The sequence below is a fragment of the Penicillium nucicola genome (genome assembly GCF_028828085.1).
Source record: "Penicillium nucicola strain IBT 29836 chromosome Unknown utg000001l, whole genome shotgun sequence".
In the NCBI taxonomy this organism is placed as follows: domain Eukaryota; kingdom Fungi; phylum Ascomycota; class Eurotiomycetes; order Eurotiales; family Aspergillaceae; genus Penicillium; species Penicillium nucicola.
In genome coordinates this window covers 1,361,431-1,382,531 of record NW_026643125.1, presented here as the reverse complement: position 1 = coordinate 1,382,531, position 21,101 = coordinate 1,361,431, and the positions used below count along the sequence as shown (strand labels likewise).

General features: G+C 49.8%; 9 protein-coding genes across 9 annotated transcripts; 5 read left to right on the top strand and 4 right to left on the bottom strand.

The window, feature by feature from the left end:
• Positions 1–83: 83 nt before the first annotated feature.
• N7511_000535 (uncharacterized protein) lies at positions 84–713 on the top strand (the record flags this gene model as incomplete). Its single annotated transcript, XM_057122960.1, has 1 exon — positions 84–713. The coding sequence occupies one exon, from the start codon at positions 84–86 to the stop codon at positions 711–713; it is 630 nt and encodes a 209-aa protein (XP_056988693.1).
• Positions 714–2,464: 1,751 nt separating this feature from the next.
• N7511_000534 (URC4/urg3 family protein) lies at positions 2,465–4,157 on the top strand (the record flags this gene model as incomplete). Its single annotated transcript, XM_057122959.1, has 4 exons — positions 2,465–2,794; positions 2,881–3,370; positions 3,425–4,017; positions 4,074–4,157. The coding sequence occupies 4 exons, from the start codon at positions 2,465–2,467 to the stop codon at positions 4,155–4,157; spliced, it is 1,497 nt and encodes a 498-aa protein (XP_056988692.1).
• Positions 4,158–4,662: 505 nt separating this feature from the next.
• On the top strand, positions 4,663–5,725 carry N7511_000533 (Rag GTPase GTR1; the record flags this gene model as incomplete). Its single annotated transcript, XM_057122958.1, has 2 exons — positions 4,663–4,856; positions 4,912–5,725. 2 exons carry the CDS (start codon positions 4,663–4,665, stop codon positions 5,723–5,725), a joined length of 1,008 nt encoding a protein of 335 aa, XP_056988691.1.
• An 840-nt stretch (positions 5,726–6,565) lies between these two features.
• N7511_000532 (AP-1 complex subunit mu) lies at positions 6,566–8,290 on the bottom strand (the record flags this gene model as incomplete). The annotated part of the gene is made up of 6 exons (XM_057122957.1): positions 6,566–6,646; positions 6,722–7,096; positions 7,153–7,642; positions 7,701–7,930; positions 8,026–8,154; positions 8,252–8,290. 6 exons carry the CDS (start codon positions 8,288–8,290, stop codon positions 6,566–6,568), a joined length of 1,344 nt encoding a protein of 447 aa, XP_056988690.1.
• Positions 8,291–9,100: 810 nt separating this feature from the next.
• Positions 9,101–9,926, bottom strand: N7511_000531 (mitochondrial 54S ribosomal protein mL57; the record flags this gene model as incomplete). Its single annotated transcript, XM_057122956.1, has 2 exons — positions 9,101–9,253; positions 9,309–9,926. The coding sequence occupies 2 exons, from the start codon at positions 9,924–9,926 to the stop codon at positions 9,101–9,103; spliced, it is 771 nt and encodes a 256-aa protein (XP_056988689.1).
• Positions 9,927–13,208: 3,282 nt separating this feature from the next.
• N7511_000530 (uncharacterized protein) lies at positions 13,209–13,962 on the bottom strand (the record flags this gene model as incomplete). The annotated part of the gene is made up of 3 exons (XM_057122955.1): positions 13,209–13,644; positions 13,770–13,857; positions 13,923–13,962. The coding sequence occupies 3 exons, from the start codon at positions 13,960–13,962 to the stop codon at positions 13,209–13,211; spliced, it is 564 nt and encodes a 187-aa protein (XP_056988688.1).
• A 1,170-nt stretch (positions 13,963–15,132) lies between these two features.
• N7511_000529 (NAD(P)H-dependent flavin oxidoreductase) lies at positions 15,133–16,299 on the top strand (the record flags this gene model as incomplete). Its single annotated transcript, XM_057122954.1, has 4 exons — positions 15,133–15,175; positions 15,233–15,315; positions 15,370–16,098; positions 16,156–16,299. The coding sequence occupies 4 exons, from the start codon at positions 15,133–15,135 to the stop codon at positions 16,297–16,299; spliced, it is 999 nt and encodes a 332-aa protein (XP_056988687.1).
• A 1,155-nt stretch (positions 16,300–17,454) lies between these two features.
• N7511_000528 (uncharacterized protein) lies at positions 17,455–18,270 on the top strand (the record flags this gene model as incomplete). The annotated part of the gene is made up of 1 exon (XM_057122953.1): positions 17,455–18,270. One exon carries the CDS (start codon positions 17,455–17,457, stop codon positions 18,268–18,270), a length of 816 nt encoding a protein of 271 aa, XP_056988686.1.
• A 799-nt stretch (positions 18,271–19,069) lies between these two features.
• Positions 19,070–19,613, bottom strand: N7511_000527 (hydrophobin family protein; the record flags this gene model as incomplete). Its single annotated transcript, XM_057122952.1, has 2 exons — positions 19,070–19,126; positions 19,179–19,613. 2 exons carry the CDS (start codon positions 19,611–19,613, stop codon positions 19,070–19,072), a joined length of 492 nt encoding a protein of 163 aa, XP_056988685.1.
• Positions 19,614–21,101: the final 1,488 nt, after the last annotated feature.

Here is a 21,101-nt window from a genome sequence, read left to right as displayed (position 1 = left end):
TACCACAGTATGATGATACAACATTCATACATTTCCATCCAGCAAGTGAATTGGCGCATCCAAACCATTATAAAGACAAAAATATGTGGTACGCATTTCACTTTTATTGTTGGGAGATCCTTGGCCATCTGGCAGGGAAAGAGTTGATCGAGAAGACCCTTGGTCAAGTTATTCAGGCCGCGAGACAGTATTGGGAACCCCATACAGTCCTGGCTTTGTATGACCTGGATACCATATATTGTGTCCAGCTTGCTGAGGTCACATACAAGAGATTTGAGGGCTACATTTTCAACTGTGATATCATGGTTAATCCATGGACTATACCCGAGCTTCAAGAAGCAATCCAACGTGCCCATAATGTGGTTGGAAAACGCAATAGTTCCTGTGTCAATCGACCGCCACTCGAAATCTCTCTTCTGGTGGCGGAGATCATTTGCCCTGTCATCTACACTCAAACCGATGTGCAAAATCTGCGTAACATGCTATCCACATTTGCGTTGAATTTACCAGATGCCTTCTGCAGAAGCCGTTTACAATCCAAACAGGATTTGCTTTTTGAAGTGGATTTGCGAGAGACTGATTCAGTGGACTGGCAGGTCTTGTGGCTAGAGTTGATGGGCCTTGTTTCCGATAAATGGTACAAGTCCAGTGGATTGGCACACCGTGAGCAACTACTTGGACTGATTCGGGAGATCATTGCCAATTTTCAATAAACTCAACCAAAACATTTTACATTTTGCTGGGAGATAGTATCACAGGTTTCTATTGTTTGTTTTGGTTGCATGGTCCACTTCTATTGAACTTGTTGACTGCATAGAGTCAATATACTAGTAGCTCAATGATCGGTTTCAAAGTTGAATAATGCGGATTTAGTACCGGATGTCAATCAGACCTAATAAACCCCTGTACCTTAGGGTACAGTAGTATGGGGATGCAGTGTATCAACAAATAGGGCTTTTAGGTAGGCCCGGACTGAAATTTACTCAAGCGGGGCGTCCACGACCGAGCAAATGTGGTCCCGGAGCGTACGGCGTTTAACTAGGGCCACAATATCCTCTCGTTTCCGACCTCCTTCCTATTCTATCCAGAGCTCTCGTTTCCCTAATCCACTCGACCTAGATGCTTCGAATCTCAGACAACTAGCAGGGGGATCAACTAGCAGATGGGTCTGTGGCTAGACGGCACCAATCCCAGGACTGTTCCTCGTCTACTTATCCCAGCTACGTAATGTGCCGATTCTGTCGAGTTGCATATCGAGACCAAGGTTCAATCTACGGCACACGGTAAAACCCACCGTCAATGGTTCATGGCAGGGGACATACGGGATACGGTCGAGTCCGGAGATATTGGAGGGTTCACCCCTGCCATGATGCGGACAAAGGAAAAGGCAGTACTCCGCTCCCCAGTTCCTGTGAGCCGCGCGGTAAGTGTGGCGATGCGATACAGTATATGCCCAAGAGAATTTAATCCCCGAGCGTTTACGGAGTCCAACATGAAACGGTCCCAATGGAGTGGCCAGGCCCGTGCTTCCCGCCTTAGTCCCGGTGTTGTATAAAGGGCGGAGATGAGACCCCTAAGCAGGATAGCGAAGGAGTGAAACGTCATTGCTGCTCGGTCCAGTATATGAGGGAGAGAGAGACATTGCATTAGATGCTCTCAGATCACTATAAGAATACATGTCATCCCCCCCGTCCGGTCCGCCTTCCCCCTGTTCATGCCGGCCTAGCGCGGAGGGAATACATCCTGTATGATTCTCCAATCCTCGTCGGGAATTTTACTGCATGTGATAACCCAGTTTGATTAAGTTTGTTATTATTTTTTTTTATGGTCTCATCCAGGGGTAAAGAACACGTAGAGTAGAATAGAGAGGGAGAGAACACGCATCCGATCCAAACGGATCCTCACCGAGATTCGATCTACAGGCGTTCGAGTGTTCACGAGTACCAGAGATTCACAGAGGATCTATTGAAGCGATACGCGACAGTTGGACCATTCATGATTCTGATCCAGGGCCAAAGTGGATGTGGAGGGGCAGGCAGAACGGTACGCCAGTCCGTGCTGGATTTTCTCCATTTTGCTGGGTTTCCCCCAATAGGGGATGGTCTGATATCTCTCTTTCTCGCTCTCTCTATACTGTGTACTGTTTCTCCCTACCATCGTACTGCCCTCTTCCGACTGGTTCGGTGGAGTCTGGTTTCTTCCTATTTCGGCAATCGGTCGAGGTCGGGTACCCAATACCCCTCCTCACCATACTGACAGGGTAGTGCTGGCCAGTACCCGGTACCTCCGAAACTTTGGGGCCTTTTTGCCTCACGATCCAGCCCATCCAAGCCCCTAAATTCATTACAGTACAAATTCCTTGGGAACTCCACCTGGATTTGGGTCCCGCAAAATTCACCCAAAAAAATCATTAGGGAAAACAAAAACACTCCCCTCCTTCCTCCCTTTTCACTCCCTATGCACCATGGGCATCTTCAAGAGGAAAGACTCGCGGCAGTCCGAGAGAGACGAGAATGAATCATATGTGTCCGTCAACAGCGCTCGCACGTCAAATACCTCCTTAAGATCACCAGGATACAAGGGCAGTGGCCCACCAGCCTCCATTCCAGAATTGCCGATTGCCAGACCTCCAGACCCTGCATTGGATCCCGCCGCATATCTACGAAGCATTCATGCAGTCCGCGAACGCTCAACCATCATCCTGAACAAAGCCAAAAATAACCAACTGAAACATTTCGACGTCGACTTGAGTAAATTCGAAGCTACCGCGTCCTACGTCGTATCCATCATCAAGGTAAATGAATAATCTACCAAACCCCAGATATCAAAAAAAAAAGCCCCGCCAAGCTAACGAGTGTGTGGGTTGGCTGTTTATGATAGAGAGATTATGCGCCAGACTATGAGAGCATTCCGCCGCATGGTCGCTGGCAACATTTCGATGTAGGGGGTCGACCGCGTGTGGATCAGCTGCTGCAATCATGGCCCAGCCGAATTGATGCCCAAGAACGCACGCGCCGGTTGATTGATTTGTTTGTGGTTTCGGTGCTGTTGGACGCCGGGGCGGGCAACAAATGGTCCTACCGATCGAAAGAGTCCGGAAAAGTCTTTTCGCGCAGTGAAGGTCTGGCAGTTGCCAGTCTGGAGATGTTCAAGTCGGGTCTGTTCAGTAGCGACCCGACGGAGCCATGTCAAGTGGACGGGGCAGGATTGAAGAAGATGACGGCCGAGATGCTGGCCAAGGGCATGCAACATTCGGAACAGAACCCGCTGGCTGGAATTGAGGGTCGCACGGGGCTGTTGATTCGATTGGCAGAGGCGCTCAACAACCAGGACTTTTTCGGCGTGGATGCCAGGCCAGGAAACATGCTCGGTACGAGAATTCATATTCCAGGCGTGTTTGGATAGCTGCTAATTTGGTCTTCAGATTACTTGTTGGGCCACCCTTCAACTCTCGCTTCTTCCGTGCCAATTGTACCACTCACAACTCTTTGGTCGGTCCTGATGGATGGATTTGCTCCCATCTGGCCCCCTTCACGAACACAAATTGATGGTGTACCCATCGGAGATGCCTGGAAGTGCTCCGATCTCCCCACCTCTCCCCCAGCACAGCAGTGGGAGAGTATCGTCCCATTCCACAAGCTCACACAATGGCTCTGCTACTCGATTATGGTCCCCATGTCTAAATTGATGCACATTCACTTCGCGGGCAGCGACCTTCTCACGGGTCTTCCCGAATACCGAAACGGAGGTCTCCTTATCGACCTAGGCCTCTTGAGTCTGAAGCCCGAAGATATGCAGCGTGGAATCGATGCATATAAAGAGAACGCCCGGATTAAGGGTCAACCCAATGTAGAGGTGGCGCCCCTGTTCTCTGCTGACGACGACGTGATTGTTGAATGGCGAGCCGTCACTGTCGGCTTCCTCGATGAGCTTCTGGAGGAGGTCAACTCCCAGTTGGGTCTCAGAGGCGAGGAACAATTATCCCTAGCACAAATGCTCGAGGCTGGCACTTGGAAGGTAAGCATTGAAGCCAATCCACTTCTTCTAGGGGTTTTATTCTAACAACTCTCTAGGGAGGTCGCGAAATTGCCGAAGTTTCAAGACCCAACACCAAGGAGCCCCCTATCATGATACGATCTGACGGCACTGTCTTCTAATACCCTTCTATGTTCATATTAATATAAATGAATTCTTTGACGACCTGAGATCTTTTGTTTATACATGTCGTCATCCCGACTTTCTACTCCACCTGGAAATCAACCCGATCAGGCCGAAAATCAGGCTGTGAAGATCAATTGCGGGTGTCGTAGTGCAGAGTCTCGGCGTAGCAAACTCAATAGTTCCGCAAGGAAATCCACACTTGCAGATAGTTCTCTATTAAAGCTCTTTTGAACCTCAGTGCCCAACTCATCTTCCCCCCGTCGACCCCAACCACCCCTCACGTGACACGGCCCAGCATTAGTCCGCGCCTCCGCATCTCAAGGTTGGAGCTTGTATTCTCTCTTATCTACTCTGTCTTCGGTCTCAAAAACAATGCCCAACCAATAACGAGATTCTAAACCCGCCTGACTACTGTTTTGAGCCGGCCGAAGCTGTCTCCAAATTGATCCGCGCCGTCCCCGCAAGAGCGGGGCATTCAAGCTCGACACCCCCATTGCCATGATGGATGCTCGGAAGAAGAAGAGAAAGGTGCTCTTGATGGGCAAGAGTGGATCGGGGAAGTCATCCATGCGCTCGATCATCTTTAGCAACTATGTCGCAAAAGATGTCCGGCGCCTCGGTGCCACGATCGATGTGGAGCACAGCCATGTCAAGTTCATGGGCAACCTGACATTAAACCTGTGGGATTGCGGCGGGTGAGTTCGACTAAACTTCCCCAAGAGCAATTCACTAATCTGAGCGGCTTGACAGACAAGATGCCTTCATGGAAACGTACCTCGCCTCCCAACGCGGGAACATCTTCTCCGACGTTGCAGTGCTCATCTACGTGTTCGACATTGAATCTCGAGAAGTCGACCGAGACCTAGACACATACCATGCAATAATCGAAGCCCTGCGCGAATTCAGTCCAAACGCCTATGTCTTCTGCCTCGTGCACAAGATGGATCTCATCCAAGCCGAGCACCGCCAACGCATCTACGAAGAACGCTCCGCCCTGATCCGCAGCCGCAGCGACAACTTCCGCGTGGACACCTTCGCCAGCAGCATCTGGGACCAATCGCTGTACAAAGCCTGGGCAGGCATCGTCCACAAACTCATCCCGAACCTCGTCGTGATCGAGCGCTTCCTCACAGCCTTCGCAAAGAAGATCCACGCCGAAGAAGTCATCCTTTTCGAGCGCTCCACCTTCCTAACCGTGACATCGGTGACATCCGAAATCGGCGAACTGAACCCCATCTACGATCGCCATGAGCGTCTGTCGAATATCATGAAGGCTTTCAAACATTGCGCTGCCCGCAACACGCTCACCACGCCCGCCTCGGCGGGCTTCGTGGTCATGCATACCAAAACTCCCCAGTTCAACATCTTCCTCGGCCGCTTCACCGACAACACTTATATCTTCCTCGTCGTGCCGCCCGGCGAGGCGTCTTACAACTGCGCCGTTCTCAACACCATGCTAGCCCGCGAGGGTTTCTCCAAGGCAGCTGCTGGCGGCCGGGGCGATGGCTTCCCGCTTCCTCCGCCGGATTCAGACGATAACGCGACCAATGGATATGCGCCGTGATTAACTTATTGGGCTGGTTGATATGTGGGGGAAATGACCTTGGGGGTTTTTATACGCTTGTACATGTGAGGTATATGTTGTTTCTCGATCTTTCACGATTTCTTGTTCATGACACAAAAATTTATGCGGGCGCTCTTTGTTGGCGTTTCGGAGATGAATCCATTTTTGATATGACTTTTTCTTTTTTTCTTTTTTTTGTATGCTTTTCTGATTGTCTCTTCTTCGATTTCTTCTTCTTCTTTTCGAGAATTGAGATACCCTGTTTGTGCATTGTTTGTTCTTTCGTGGTGTCATTCTCATTCTCTTCTCTCTTGGGGGGTTTTTCATGGCATGTAATGAGTGCCCCCGAGCAGATGTTCAATATGGTTTTGGTTTGGGTTTTGTGTACTCTATGCTCAGAGGTAATAATCAAGATTTGACTCGGATTAGCCAGTAAGTTACTTGATATACACCTCACGTCCAAAACACACCGAGGTGCTACAAGGACAATTACAATTACACCGATGAGCTCTAGACTCTCATCTACAAGTTTACCCTAAAAACAAGCAAACAATAAACCCTCCATCGATCTATATTTCCTCGCATCCGATGCAGAAAGCGGACAAAAAGGGGGGTGTGGGGGAAAAGGTAACAACATGGAGGGATTTGATTATCTATCGGACCGGCCGGCCTCAACGGAGAAGCATGAAGCATGAATTGGGGGTAGGGGGGACGAGGGGACGAGGGGACGAGGGGTAAGAAGCAAGAGATAAAGAAACGATTTGGAAAAAGGAAATGAGAAATAAGGGGAGGCTGTACAGAATCAAACACCCACGGCGCAAGTCAAGGTCATTTTTTGGTTCATTGGACATCTGGCATGCGCATGGCGATATCGCCTGACTGTGTGATATATCGCACCCAGGGGAGCGATGGGTATTGCAGCTAGAAGTGGGTGGATATGTTAGTTGATAGCTCGAATGTGACTGAAGCGAAGAAATACGGGGGGAGATGACATACCTTCGGCTCGGTGATCTTCAGATACCGCACTTGGATACCACTGGTTGTGAAGTAGGGGATCTCGAACTTGACGTTGATGGGTCGCTTGGCTTTGCCCATGCCGCCGGCACCGCCCATGCTTCCTCCGAATCCACCGGTCATACCTCCGCCTTGCTCATCGTCGCCCTTGACTGAGGGGAGACCCAGCTCGGCGCGCATGAGGAACTCCTTACCACCACCGAACTGCTTGATCTTCCAGATGATGGCCGACTTCTCGGGGGCGTAGTGCACAGTTCCGATGTTAGTACGGAAACGGGGGGAGTCGGCGTCTTCGGGAACTGGAACGAGAATTTCGACGTTGTTGGCTGTGCTGCGGCGTTTGAACTGCGCCTTGGCCTAGTGGGTAAATTCATTAGAGATGTTGGATCTGGCTGGTTGGCTGGTAGTCTTACCTTCAGCATATATTCGATACGAGATCCAGAGTGTGATTCAACCACACACTCCACCCAGATCAGAGGCTTCACTTGTGTGTTCAATCGGTAGCTCATGAGCTCAAATTCACCATCTGGGGGAATAAAGCTGATCGTTCTGTCGTTTTCGAAGCGCGAGAGTCGAACACACTGATGGAACTTGACATCCTCCATCTCGACCGACTTGCCTCGCGTGGCACGGCCTGTGGTCTCGAACATGACTTTGTCGTTCAATCCCAATCGCAATTCTGGCATACCACTCAGGTAGCACTTCATCTTGACGGCGCCCAGGATCTCAGATCGCAGGACATTTCCGTTCGCCGAGACAAGAAGGTTGAGAGACTCGACCACATCCAAGAAGACTTCATTCTTGCGGTAACGGATACCCTCGCTACGCCATGAAACAGCGTTTGTAACGGCAATAGGAGGCCGTGCTTGGACATCCAGCTTGTGTGATTCTTGGGTGATGTATCTGGATCCAGTGTCAGTTGGGTCAAGTTACCACACCGGCATTACAGCAATTTGCTTACTCTTGTAGAATCTTGCTCTCTGTTGTCTGTGGGTATCCAAAGTCCATCATCTCATCCAGCAATTCGTAGATGACGACAAAGTTATCCCGAATACTCTCCTCCTCCAGCACCTTAAAATATTCGGTAAAGACCTCCACCAGCTTGTGGAGGAACAATAGAATTTCGGTGGCATTTGTGTTTCTTTTCGTCAACGCGAGGATGTAGAGGTTGCTGTGGCGAATGTAAAGGTACTAAACAGTATCACCCCTGTGTCAGCGGGTGGGAGCGCACAAAAGGAGGGACTCAGGAGCGGATGGTTTCAGGTTATAGCAAGCAGGGGACGCACGTTGATGCCCTCGTGAGAGAAGCAGGGAGGCACTGCAGAGGATTCTTCTTCGGCATCACTGAGGAGGATAGGGAATTTCTCGACTGCGGACATGGGAATGTCCCCGCGATAGTTGCGGGCCAGAAGGGTCTATAAAATGGTCAGCGGGGGCGTGTCCCTCGACGCATTGGCGAGTGTCGGAGCTGGAAGTCGCGTCTCCATGGCTGCTAGAGGCTGCATAGCGTACCTTGCCCTTAAGGTCGAGGAAGAAGAGTGCGGACGCCATGACGTGTCAATGGGGGTAAATAGGTGATGGAGGAGCGATGTTGGTGATCTGGTCTTTCGGGCAGGAGGCGAACAATAAACAAAGCCAGCTTGTGCGCCTACTGCAGCATTGTTGAACCAGTTGTTAGAGCAAGGGAAAAGCAGCAGATGGAGTGAAGAGCAAATGAAGTCGATCACGGATGATTGTTGGCGATGCCCGCATGGTTAACGGAGATGTGACGCCAACCCTAATGTGGACTAGCGCGGGAATGTTGCCTACAAAAACTCTTCGCGCATTTTTTCCGTTTCTTCTTTTTCTTCTTCTCCAACGCTCCCAACAGACAGTGCGAGGCAGCATAAAGTCCTTGTGATTTTCTACAGTTAATCTGGCATTCTGTCAGACAGCTGTAGTGCTTTATTGCTACACTTGCGATATAGAGGCGCGGAGACTATGCATCTTAACGAGGGTCCCATAAGAACTGGCCGAGTATTCTTCACTGTTACTCGGGCGGTGTCAGAGGGACCGTACATTCCTATATATCAAATAAATTCTATTATCTTAAAATACATTCTTCCTCTGGTCGTTGAATTCTTGTTCACTTCTTTTTAAATTCTTTTTAAAATTTTCCATTGTGGTATTGGGCTGTATAAAATAAGACAGAAAGAAATAGTGAATATAAGAAACAAGTTGTTAAAAGTACATGTACAATCGTGTAGAGGTTCCCAACTCGGAGGTTACACGCCTCATCCCCTGCCACACATGGAAATATCAAACAAGATAACGCCCTGAAAATGCTCCGAGAGACACCAATGCCCCCAAAGGCTCAGACCTCTAGACCGACTTGAGGCCCAGGGGTTCAAGTATCCGCTCCCGAGCCAATTTGGTCGCAACGACAGCTCCCTTTTCCAACGAAACAGCACCGATGATAGCGTACAGAGTGTGCGCGAGTACGAGATCATAACCAGATCCGCGAAGGTCCTCGGGCTGTGGTAAAAACACTAGTTAGCGGATACAGCGGACAGACTGGATCGAGACATACCTGTTTGGGGCTCCACCGGAGAACCTTGGGCAGATCGTACTTGTGTCCAAGCTCAGCAAGTTTCGACCGCTCAGTAAGGACCTTCTTGTTATCGGGCGAGAGGTTGTTCAATCCTTCGAGGGCCGGGTGGGAGAACGGCACGCGACCAAACTGGTCGACCTTGTTGACAGCCCCCGTGGTTGCGGCGCCTGATGCCGGCACTGAGACGTTCTGCGCCAGGGCCAGCGAGGCTTGCAGATGCACGATGCGCTTTCCGAGGAACGCCAACCGATCGTTGAAGCCGCGGCGCCCTTGGTCGAAACTCTTATGTGTCACTGCCAACCACTTGGTCTCATCGGAGAGGACCTTGTCACCGCCATTGCCCAGCAATCGGATGTAGAAGCGGTCCAGCAGCTCGGGGTCTGTGTTGACGTGGTAGACTGGGCGCTTGGAGTTAAGGTGTAAACTGAAAGGCGCCTTGGCCTGCTCCGGGGTATAGGACCATCGGGGACGGTGTTGACCCTCCTCCGCAGAGTTTGAGTAGGTACGGGATGGGATGACTGTCGCAATCGGGCGAGCGACAGATTTGGATGCAGCGCAGGCGGTCCTGGCCGCTCGGGAGGTGAAGTTCAAAGCCATTGGGTTGGTTGGTCTGCGAGTCCAAGCCGGAGGTGATTGAACGAAAAGCAAAGAATTCGGACCGGGCGGTATGATTCTGCCAACCACAAGCCCCCAACTCTATATCCATTGTTGACGGTTAACTTGTTCACGTATTTGCTCTCATTTGCCTCTGTTTCTCATGGTATCTATGGGGCTCCCCAAAAATGGCCCGTTGTTTCATCACTTCAACACACTGGATTTACATTTCGGCCGTTTGACCTGCAATTAAGGTACCTTGGAAGCCGGGAGCAGCCGGGAGCTTCACCGCTGCTGCGTGGTATCTTTTGGCTCGAATGCTTGACTTATGGTGCATCGGATCCGAAGTGGCTAGCATGAGCTCCGATCTTGGGAGCCTATCACGGACTTGCAGAGCTTTGGAATTGGCAGTAGAGTTGAACAAACTTTTCACTGCCGTGCTCCCATGCATGTACGATGGAAAACATATGACTCACATAACAGAGCAGTTTCTCTACTGTCAAGTACGGACTCTTGTGGCGGTCTACCAGTGGGATTGACAAAATATTCCATATACATCAGACCGCTGTTCGAAAGCCTAGAACCAGCATCTCTGGGCTCCTGCTGACCTTGCAAATGATCTAGCTACGATACAAACTATGCACTGATCCAGTGTTTGACCATCACAAAGTGCTAACCAGCATTGGTCTTATGTATGTTTCCACTGAAGTGTATTGAAGTGGTGCTCAAGGCTCGACTCGAGCGTAGAATCATCCAGCTTGGTCTCGCAGATCACCCCACCGCGTGATCCAGCAACATCCTTCTCTGGATTTCATTGCAATACCATCGACCAACAGGGAATTCGTGCTCTTTCACCTCTCAGGTGATAGGCCAGAAAATCCAGGCAGGTAGCATCAACCCGCTCTCCGACTGGACGAACGGCGATACCAGAGGTGGCGCAACAGACCCTAAGCGCGGCCCGACCACCAGGGACAACGGTCTCTAACCGCTGCAGAGCAACCATGGAAACTCTTCAGGGAAAGCCAAGAAGAACAAAGAAGGGTTCCAGGCGGTTGAACGCGGTTCAATGGAAGATTCGACGTTGTTCTCGGAACACAGCCGTCGCGCACGACCTGCCGGATGCAGAGGTCATAGCTCGGCGGAGCTGCGAGTTGAGGTGGCACAGCGTTGGCTCCTGTAAAGCGCGGGCACTGTGCTGAGTTTGCTTCAAGATCCCGCGGATGTTGGCAGTGGAAAGGCCGGGGTGAAGCGCTGGTGATTGGCTCGAAGGACCCTTGCCACTGTCAACTGCAGAAAACGGGTCTGCTGCATCATGCCCTGAGCTTTTCCCCCCCTGGAATAGGCAAGAGATTTGCAGGAAGAAACAAAATGTGATCCACGTGTGTTGGAATCCAGTCTTTTTGCGGGTTTGTACTTTGTCAGTAGGCTTCCTTATTCTCTTATTTCCTCTTGGGGTCAATGGAAGCTTCCAATGTCTGCATCCGCATTATTTTCGGGACTGAGTTAGTTGGCAATTTCACAACGGTCACTCTCGGATTCGCAGATTAGGGCATGTGGCAACTACTTTGAGTGTATGAAAAGTCCAGATCAAAGTATATGCCACAGAGACACAGAGTACTTGAGAATGTTTGGCAGGTTGTTGAATCCATATAGTCCCCAAGAATGGTGGCCACAGCATGGTTGTTCAACCCTACCCAATTAGTCCTAATATCGGATTAGTGCAAATCGACCGACGGCAAGGCATCTAGAACAAACTCACTGAAACACATTTCTTCAGGAAAATAGCTGCAAGAAACCGAAGGCTCAGGCCGGTGGAACTTCCCTGTGCTCTCCAACAGGAGTGGTCCGGGGAAAGAATCTACAGCCTCTCCCCGCGACATCTCAACCATTTCAGTCATTTCCCAAAATCAAAACGGCCTTCCAGTGGTTGACTACTTTCCTAATGCTTCCGGAGAATAATCAAGTGGCCACGGCAGCGGGTGTGACAGAACTTGTACTAAATATTTATACATCAAGTCTTCAAGCGGGCCCTTGCAGACCTAATTGCCATATTGCCAGATATTCAAGGGCCAGGATGTCCGTAAAGCAACGGAAATGGCCTTCTAATCGAGCCTTTCATGATCCTTGATTGGGATGCTCGGCAGGATAGCGGTGTACAACTTCTCTGGCGTGAGTGGACGACGCGATGTATCGCAACGGCTTTGACTCCCAGGGACATAAATACACAAGACACACCTGTCCAGAAATCCTACTTTTCTTTTCAGGCTCAAGGAAATTTTCATCTGTGTTGTTTGTCTGTCTTCATTGATCCAATTACGGTTGTTGACTACGGAGGAAGTGCGTTATCTGAACTATCAATTCAACCAGTCGTCAAACACTTTCGCTTTGAGACAATTCGCGAATACCAAATGGCGAACAGCACACCCTTCGCCTGTGGCTCAGCCTCTTCATCATCAGGCCATATTCTCTATACCTTTGCTGGAGGCATCCCCGCCAGTGATCACTCCGTGCAAGATCCTCCTTCACCTCGACCTTTTCCTCCCAACCCACCTCCGAGTCCTGCTTAGGCAATTTGTTGGTTTTCTATTTCTTTGGCGTTGCGGGAACCAGGTTCAACTGGTGAGTCTATCCGGGGGTCTAACGACTCAAAATATATGTATCGGGGGATATCAACCAACAGTTCACAAGCATGAGCTACTTGCTAGATCATACCAGGGCATCTCATCTTCGGGCCCCATAATGGAGTCATGCATTGAGGGCGAGTGGGAGAACATTATGTGTATCGTCGTTGGAATAACACATGGGGGTGGGAACGTGGATATCATAACCATGTTGGAAACCGCTAGGTGATTAAGTGGCACACAAGTCTCAGCACAGATAGCTTTGGTATTAATTGACAGGTTACTTTGTTTGAAAGCTCTCTTTTTCAAATGTCGTCCAGTCAAATAGTAGCTTAATGATAGATCACCACACCAACAGAGCTGTATTTCGGAACAAGTTCAACAGGAAATTTGATGTCAGTATGACAAAAGAAGCCTATACCAAGGAAGAATAATAATGATCATTATAAAGACTTTAGTGAGAGATTTATGACCTATAGATTGAATCCATAAAAGTCATTCGTTCATTTTGGGCCAGACAATCCCCAGCAGAGATCAGATAGAACAGAAAGGAAAGAACCTGTGCCTTAGGGCTTGCGCCAATCGACCCGATTCGTGTATATTTGTCAAAGAAATCACTTTAATAACACATAAGGAAACTCGGAGGTATGAGGTATGGAAACATTTAAAGCAAAGCAAGACCAAGAGCACTGGCAACACTGAGGCCAACGACAGCCCAGCCGGTCTTGATGATAACGGGGTTGGTAAGACCACGACCAAGATCCCACATCAAGTGGCGCAAACCGTTCATGCAGTGGTAGGTGAAGGGAAGAGCGAGAGTGGTCTTGAGGGCGACCTTGGCCAGGATGGGCATGGCGCCCATAGAAGCGACCATGGTGGCCGACTCGAGGTGCCATCCGAGAGTGGGGGAGACGAGGTAAGCGGTGGCCCAGAGGTAAAGGGTACCGGAGAGGGCGACACCAGTGACACGGTGCAGAGAAGAACCAATCCAGCCAATCTGGGGCTTGTAGATAGAAAGATGGGGGGCGATGGGGCGCAGAAGACGCTGCTTCACGAGGATCTGGTTAGGGTCCTCGGTGTTGGGAGACGAGGTAACTTGTCTATAGATCACGATTCTTGGGTTAGTTCTCGACTTGTGTCTTTGTAGATGACGTAGGATTCCGTGGGGATTTGATCCGGGGGGTAGGCGAGGAGGAATTCGTCGTAATGAAGCTAGTTGACTGACCTCGTCTGGATGTTCTGGCCAAGGGCAACGGCGGCGGGGGAGGCGCGCATCAGGGAGGACCGCATAGCGAACGGCTGCTGGACGGCAACTGAGAACCCGGGACAAGTTAGATCGCAAATTCGACAAGGGCGGCATTGGGGGATTGAGACATACGCCGTCGCAGCGACTGCTGGGCAACCTTCTGAGAGAACATTTTGAAGCGTATGGAGTTGAATATGCTCTCGATGATCAGAACAAGAAATCCCAAGTGCCTCGCGAACGTTCGGAATCGCGGACGACCTCGGGTACCGGAGTGCAAGTCACGGGACTAGCTCCCGGGACTTGTTCGGCCAATCAGCGGCCGTCCATTACCAGCCGGAAGATTGTTCTTCCCACAGACTACGCAGACCACGTGACTCTCGCCTGTTTTCCCACTTTCTCGCGAATTTGCGCGCTCTCTTTTCTTTCTTCTCCAAGAGTCTCGGCTCTCGTCGTCTACCTCTCTGGGATGATGTCGTCGTGTTTAGCTTTCCCTCACTGATTGCGGCTTTCTGTCGTGATCGCCGAGGGATCTTGAGGCTCTCAGAAGGACTCCCGTCGTTAATCGCCCGTTCTCCTCTTTCTATGAGCAGAAGGGGTTTCATATCAGGGTCACATACTGTAAACACTATCTTATTGTAGAAGAGTAAAGCCTCGACTGCCCCTACTGGATCTCTCCTATTTGAATAACTTTTCGAATACTCAGGAAGGAAAGTCAGCGGCGCACACGGCGAATATCAGGAGATGTTAGTCCGGTCCAGACTCATCTATATGATTATATCTAGACCAGGACACAGCAGACTGGGCATTCGGACGCCTCCAATGCTTACTCAGAACCTGTCACGATACACTTGGACATTTGCCAGGTACTGAGTGGTCTTGTCAGTCACGGGTTCCCATCACATGCAATCATGGGTCAAGCTTGGAAATGGAGTGTGGAAGGGTGAAATGCATAATTTCTTCTTCAGAACCAATTTACTCTATACTACGTACTATCTGCTTTCTAGCTTCATACCTAGGTACCCTAAGATGATGATAGTCGATTATTGATCAGCATAAACACGCAAGATCAGCTTTTTATACCAAACCCGGTAGGTAATCCAGAAATTGTGCCAACCTCGGCATCTCGGACCTTTCCCCACAGCAGTCCGCGGCTGTCGTCGGTTTATTATCTGGTCATTCTCTTTTGCTTTGTGACTATATTATACACTCGCTTCAACTTTTATATTCAAGACGCGATCAGATTCATGTCGGTGTTCCGTCTCTAGTCGTGTTGCGTTTGTACTGACTCGAGCTTCTCCAGTAATTCAGATTATAAACCGATACCCCGACCACATCGTTCAACATGCCTTTCAACACAGCCTTGACGCGAAAGCTCGGTATTCGAGGTGAGTCATATTGTTGATATTCTCCCGTACATGCTCAGGCGTTGACATTATCTACAGTGCCCGTGGTGCAGGGTGGTATGCAATGGGTGGGATACGCCGAGCTGGCCTCGGCCGTTAGCAACGCAGGCGGACTGGGACTTGTATGTTGCAGAAGCGCAAGGCCAAAATAAAGCGCAGGCTCTGACTGTCTATAGCTCACTGCTCTCACTCAACCAACCCCCGAAGACCTACGCAAAGAGATCAGGAGATGTCGTACCATGACCAAGTACCCCTTCGGAGTCAACCTGACCCTTCTCCCCGCCATGGTTCCCCCCGACTATGCCGCCTACGCGCAAGTCATCATTGACGAGGGTATTAAGATTGTCGAGACTGCCGGTAACAACCCGGGCCCGGTCATTGCCCAGCTGAAGAAGGCTGGTACTATCATTCTGCACAAGTGCACGACCATCCGCCACGCGAAGTCCGCCGTTAAGCTCGGCGTGGACTTCCTCTCTATTGATGGATTTGAATGTGCCGGACACGTTGGTGAGCATGACATCACAAACTTGATTCTGTTGAGCCGTGCTCGCCAGGAGCTTGGCGTGCCCTTCATTGCCTCTGGTGGATTTGCCGATGGCCAGGGTCTTGCTGCTGCCCTCGCTCTCGGTGCCGAGGGTATCAATATGGGTACGCGGTTCATGAGCACTGTCGAGGCTCCTATTCACCAGAAGATCAAGGAGGCTATCGTCAATGCACAAGAGACTGATACCGCTCTTGTCCTTCGTCGGTGGAAGAACACTTCCCGTCTGTTTGCCAACAAGGTGACTCAGGATGCACTGAAGATTGAAACGGAGAGCAAGACCGGTGACTTTAGCGAGATTGGACCCTATGTTAGCGGCAAGCGTGGTCGCCAGGTCTTTTTGAACGGCGACCCGGATTACGGTGTAAGTCGAACCTTCTCTGCACTCTATATTTGAGGTCTTTTCTAATTTTGTGCACAGGTGTGGACTGCTGGTCAAGTCATTGGTCTGATTCACGATATCCCGACCTGCGATGTCCTGCTCACCCGGATCGAGAAGGAGGCCCTGGAGGCCATGAGCCGGACCAGGTCTATGTTTAGCGATGCTCCCACTAGCAAGCTTTGAAGTTGTCTCATTCCATATGCACTCGCAGACCTCATTGATCTAGTTTGCTTTTGTTTTACCATGCGAAGATCCAATAGAATCGACTAGCTGGGATTTTGTCTCATATATTATGAATTACATCTACGTTTCCCCTCTTCGAGATACTCGGATCTTCAAGTTCAACGTCATCCGCCTTGTGCTGGTAAAGACGCCAAATTTCCAAAGGGGCAGGCGGTTCATGCATTCCCGAGGGTCCGTGAGATGCGCAGCAAGGATCTGCAAGCACGTAGATCCACGCTCAGATACTCGCTGGCATTCCTTTAAGATTGATGGTTCAATTTCGAACAGCTCTCTCCAGCAATGAATATACACGCCATCAGACTCATTGTGTTTCAAGTAGGCTAAATAAATGACTACCGATTCCCAGAGCTCTATGTCCGACTATGCGAAGTAGAAAGGGATGTGGAGAGATCCTTGCATGCAGCAGATCCTGTGGTGAATTCTCGAGACAGCTCCTCTTCCAACAGAAGCGATTGGACAAGTGTCAACCCCACCGTTAATTCCCGGGCGATCCTCATATCATGTCGCTGTTTCCAGCGCAGAAATGATGATTGGTCTCCAGGCAACCCAGCCCTTACAACCTATCAAGCTCGACTTGCTTGCAGCATCGTGTGGAGACAGAAGCTCTTCTATACCAAACCTTCTAGTTCACCGCTATGCTATTCATCTCAAAGAAACCTTACCATAGACATACAGAAACTCTAGCTTACCTGTACATGCACAACTAAGTTGCAAAGTACACTCACACTTGCCAATCCGTGACACAGGTTTCTACCCTCGTACTGCAGCAGTCGACCAGCATCCCATGATGATCTAGATAGCGACGCATACCTGGCTCCGAGATTTCCCAGCCCAGAATCGAATGCAGCCCATTTTAGGTCCTTGTCTCTCTCCCTTGTCCCCAATCTTTGATTTTAGGATATTGGCTTGTCTAAATCCCCTCATTTGCATCAGTCGCAATCTATACCATACTGCTATTATCATTGTATAGCCCTTCATCCCAACAGCACATACACACACATACAAATACAATCTCTACAGATATCCTGCCTCTCCATCAATTCGCCAGCTTTCAAACCACCCCCCAAAAAAAGAACCCCTCACTCAATAGCCAAAATGGGTCTCATAGCAACAATAACCCGCCACATGCGCAACAACAGACTCTCCCACCGTCTCTCATCCCAATCCACCAAAATCCCCGACGACGACAAAAATGACCTGATAAAACCATTCTCGGAAACAACCTCGCTGCGCGCTGAAAGTGTAGCATCCACATCAACAATGGTGCACCATTCATTGCATGAACCGGTGCTTCCCTCCGACCCCCCAGCAAATAGGATGGCCATTCGAACAGATCATCTCAATACAAGCACGCTATTCGAGACTTCCTCTCAGACCACGCCTATCTCGCCGACAGACAACCGCGCCATGAGGGCACTGTCACGGCCGGAATACCCGGTTTTCAAATTGGATATGTGTCAGGCACCATTTGAGCCGCGGAAACTGGCTGGGCCTTTAGAGACGGGTCCGAAGAAGAAGATCCTTCATACGAGGAGGATTGGTGAGGGTCGAGGCATAGCTAGGTCTTTGACAGATGGTGACAAGGGTGTTAATGTGGTTTCTTCGAGGAAAAGGGACGGTGGTGGTGTTGATGTTGATGTCAGTGTTAAAGAGAAGAGAAGGAGGAGGTCGATGAAGGATTTACTCATGAAGCATTGTGGGTTGAATATTCCACGCTCGTCACTTTCGCTCAAAACAAGGAAGAGTTCTGCGTCGGCTTCGCCCAAGTGGTTGGATTCGGCGGGTGTTGGGGAGGATGGGGACAAAGGGTTTGTGGAGGTCAAGGATGAGAAGTGGTTGGAGGCTCATTTAGGGTCGAGGGGAAGGAGAAATGCGGTTTGGGGTGGGAGTGCATTAGGGAGGCCTTTGTGAGGTTTTTTGTTTTCTACCTTTGGGGTTGGGTGAGTTAGGGTTATTTGTATAGCGTTGGCTTTGTTTTGGTTTGTGGATTTGGTAATGATATGAGCTTGTAGTTTGTGAGAAAACAATAAAAGTTCTCTGTTGACAGTTGTATGCATAGTCACTCAGGATTCGAAAATGAAAGACTAAAAGTAGGATAGATAAGTTACGTTGTTCTACCAGATAGGAAGGGTGGGTAATACAATATTGCTTTTCGTAAAATGATTGGAGTTAGAAAGCCGCGCAAGCAAAACATAATGATATACGTATGAATTGTGATTCAAAACATGGGGCACAAACACAGTTTACTAGAAGGCGAGTGAGAACGGAAAGAACGCAATGAGAGAGGCAAGCGAGATCAAGTATGGTTTGAGAGGAACTACAAGGCTACAAGAGGTTCTCCAGTCAAATGTTTCAACCGAGTCTAATAAATTAAAACTATATATGCGAAAGATGACAGATCGAGGCAGCAGCTCGAAATGATTCCAAAGCACAAAAGCAAGAAGCGAAATAACCATGCCAAAACAAGAGCGATAAAGCAAAAGCAGTCTTTCTTCTCCGAGAGGTGCCACACGACACGATTAATGATACACGGACGGCGCAATAAACAGGAATCTAACTAAATGATAAAAAGCTAAAAACCTGATTTCCATCCCCGAGATCTATAGCAGTTCACATCTTCGCTCATGCCGAACTCCAAGAGCTGAAAGCCCAGAGAGCTGGCAAGGTGACCAGCGCATCTTGCATGATGCGAGAAAGCACAGGAAAGCGCTTAGATGATGGAGCCAAGGGCAACGCAGGGCAGGCCGAGGCCGACGAGGTCGGAGTTCTGGATGACTGATTAGCTGTGTAATAATTGAGGTCGGTTGTGGAATACTCACGGCGCTGCTGGGGGAGTTCTGGCAGCAGGCAATGTTCTGCTTGCACTTCTGGTTGATGAGATCCTGGATAGGGATGGCAATGAGAATGGGGATCTGGAGGTCGAGCTTGGAGCACTGGTCGAAGAGACCGAGACCATCAGCACCGGAGCCGGAGCCGATCAAGTTGCTGAGGGTGCCGCCGAGCATGCCAGAGTTGACATCGGTGGTGTCACCGGCGTAGGTGGCCTTGTTGCAGCAAGAGAGCTGAGCCTGGTCACCACACTTGGCCTGAGCCTGCTTGACAGTCATGTTGTCAGGAACAGGGAAGCGGACGTTGGTGTTTCCCTTGTTGGCAACGCCGTTGGCGTTACCCTCACCACCGGCGGAGGGGCCGACGGGGGGAAGGGCAGCGACAGTGGCGGCGAGAGCCAGAACAGCGGAGATAGTGAACTGCATTGTGAAGGTGGATTTGGATTTAAACGAGAGATGACTCGGAGTAAAAGATTGAAGGCAAGAGAAGACTGCTTCGAGAGAAGGAAAGTTTGAAAGAGAGTGATGCGGATGGATGAAGAAGAAACTGAGGACGCAGAATGAGCTTGTCTTTATAGATTTGGATCGAGGGTCTGTGAGTCCCTCTCTCCCTCTATTCCAGGGCCAAATTGTTACTGCCTTGGTTAGAGTCCTGTCCAGTATGTCTGTGGAATGCCACTAGGAAGGAAAGGGAGGTGTTGATCACTCCACTGAGTAGGGCTTGTAGGCCATCAAGTGGTCCCTGCGAGCCTCCTGGTATGGATCTGCCCCAGTGTAGAACCTCACTTCACGCGACCACAGGTTGACCCTGGCATTCTTTGGCCCTAGTTCATTTGCTCAGTCGGCCCAGGCTCGTAGAGTGCCCACAATTCGTTTCATTTGTTGTTTGCTGATCCATTTCCCAATGATACTTGTGGGTATAGACCTGGGAAACAAGCATCATTCATAGCAGTATGCTCTGAAGCATCCATACCACACAATATTGGCCAAAGTAAGCTTAAGCTCTGTGGGTCATGGAGTCCTCGTACCTGAGTCTCATTTCCCAGCCACGCAGGGGCTTTCTTCGACCTCCTTGGTTGGCTTCTTTACGCCTGCTCGGGCACTAAGGCATGCTCCGCATCCTTTGCTCATGGCCAACACCTGATCCTGCTCTAGGGACCACTAGGATTCCCTTTCAATTTGTGGAGTATGGCCTCTATCTGCAAGGGCGCCCGCTGCACCTCGGGCACTTAGCCCGTACACAAGGAGAGTTGAGGCATTCCCCTTATTGTTTGGGAGGCCTTTTGGCTACAAAGAATTAGGCATCGTAACGGTACACACTCTTGGCTTCATGTGCCCTCTCCGATTGGGGAATGGCTGTATTCTCCGATGATGGCGTCGGTGGTTACAGCCAAATCATCCCTGGCGTCTCACGGGGTTTGTCCCAGTCCGCAGTCCCTGTCCCGTGCCCCTTGGGCTCTACTACGTCGTATGTTTGCTTGTACATTCAATCTGGACTTTTTTTATCAGATCGACCTCTTCTTGATTTGAAATGGTATGACTCGGATTCTACAGAATTCAAATGTACATCACAATCTTAGTCCTCTATTGGCCCTTCATTGTAGATTCTTTGCACCGTCATTTCATCCTCGCAACAGCATTTCGTAATTCTTGCTGCAACGCTCTAACCTTGTGTTGCTAAATTTCTGACGCTAAGATAATTAATTAAGAATGTCTTACGATGTACCCCTGATTTGGGGCTAATTCGAGGAAGAATATCTGTGGGCAGTATAGAGATGAGCTCATACAGCTGAAGCAAATTGCATACCATTTGAATGTTCTGAAGTAGATACTAATTTTTCAGGCCGACATAGTAACAAACTCTACATTTAGTCTGTATGTTCTCCTTTCATGGTGAGTTAGTATGTCCGAAAT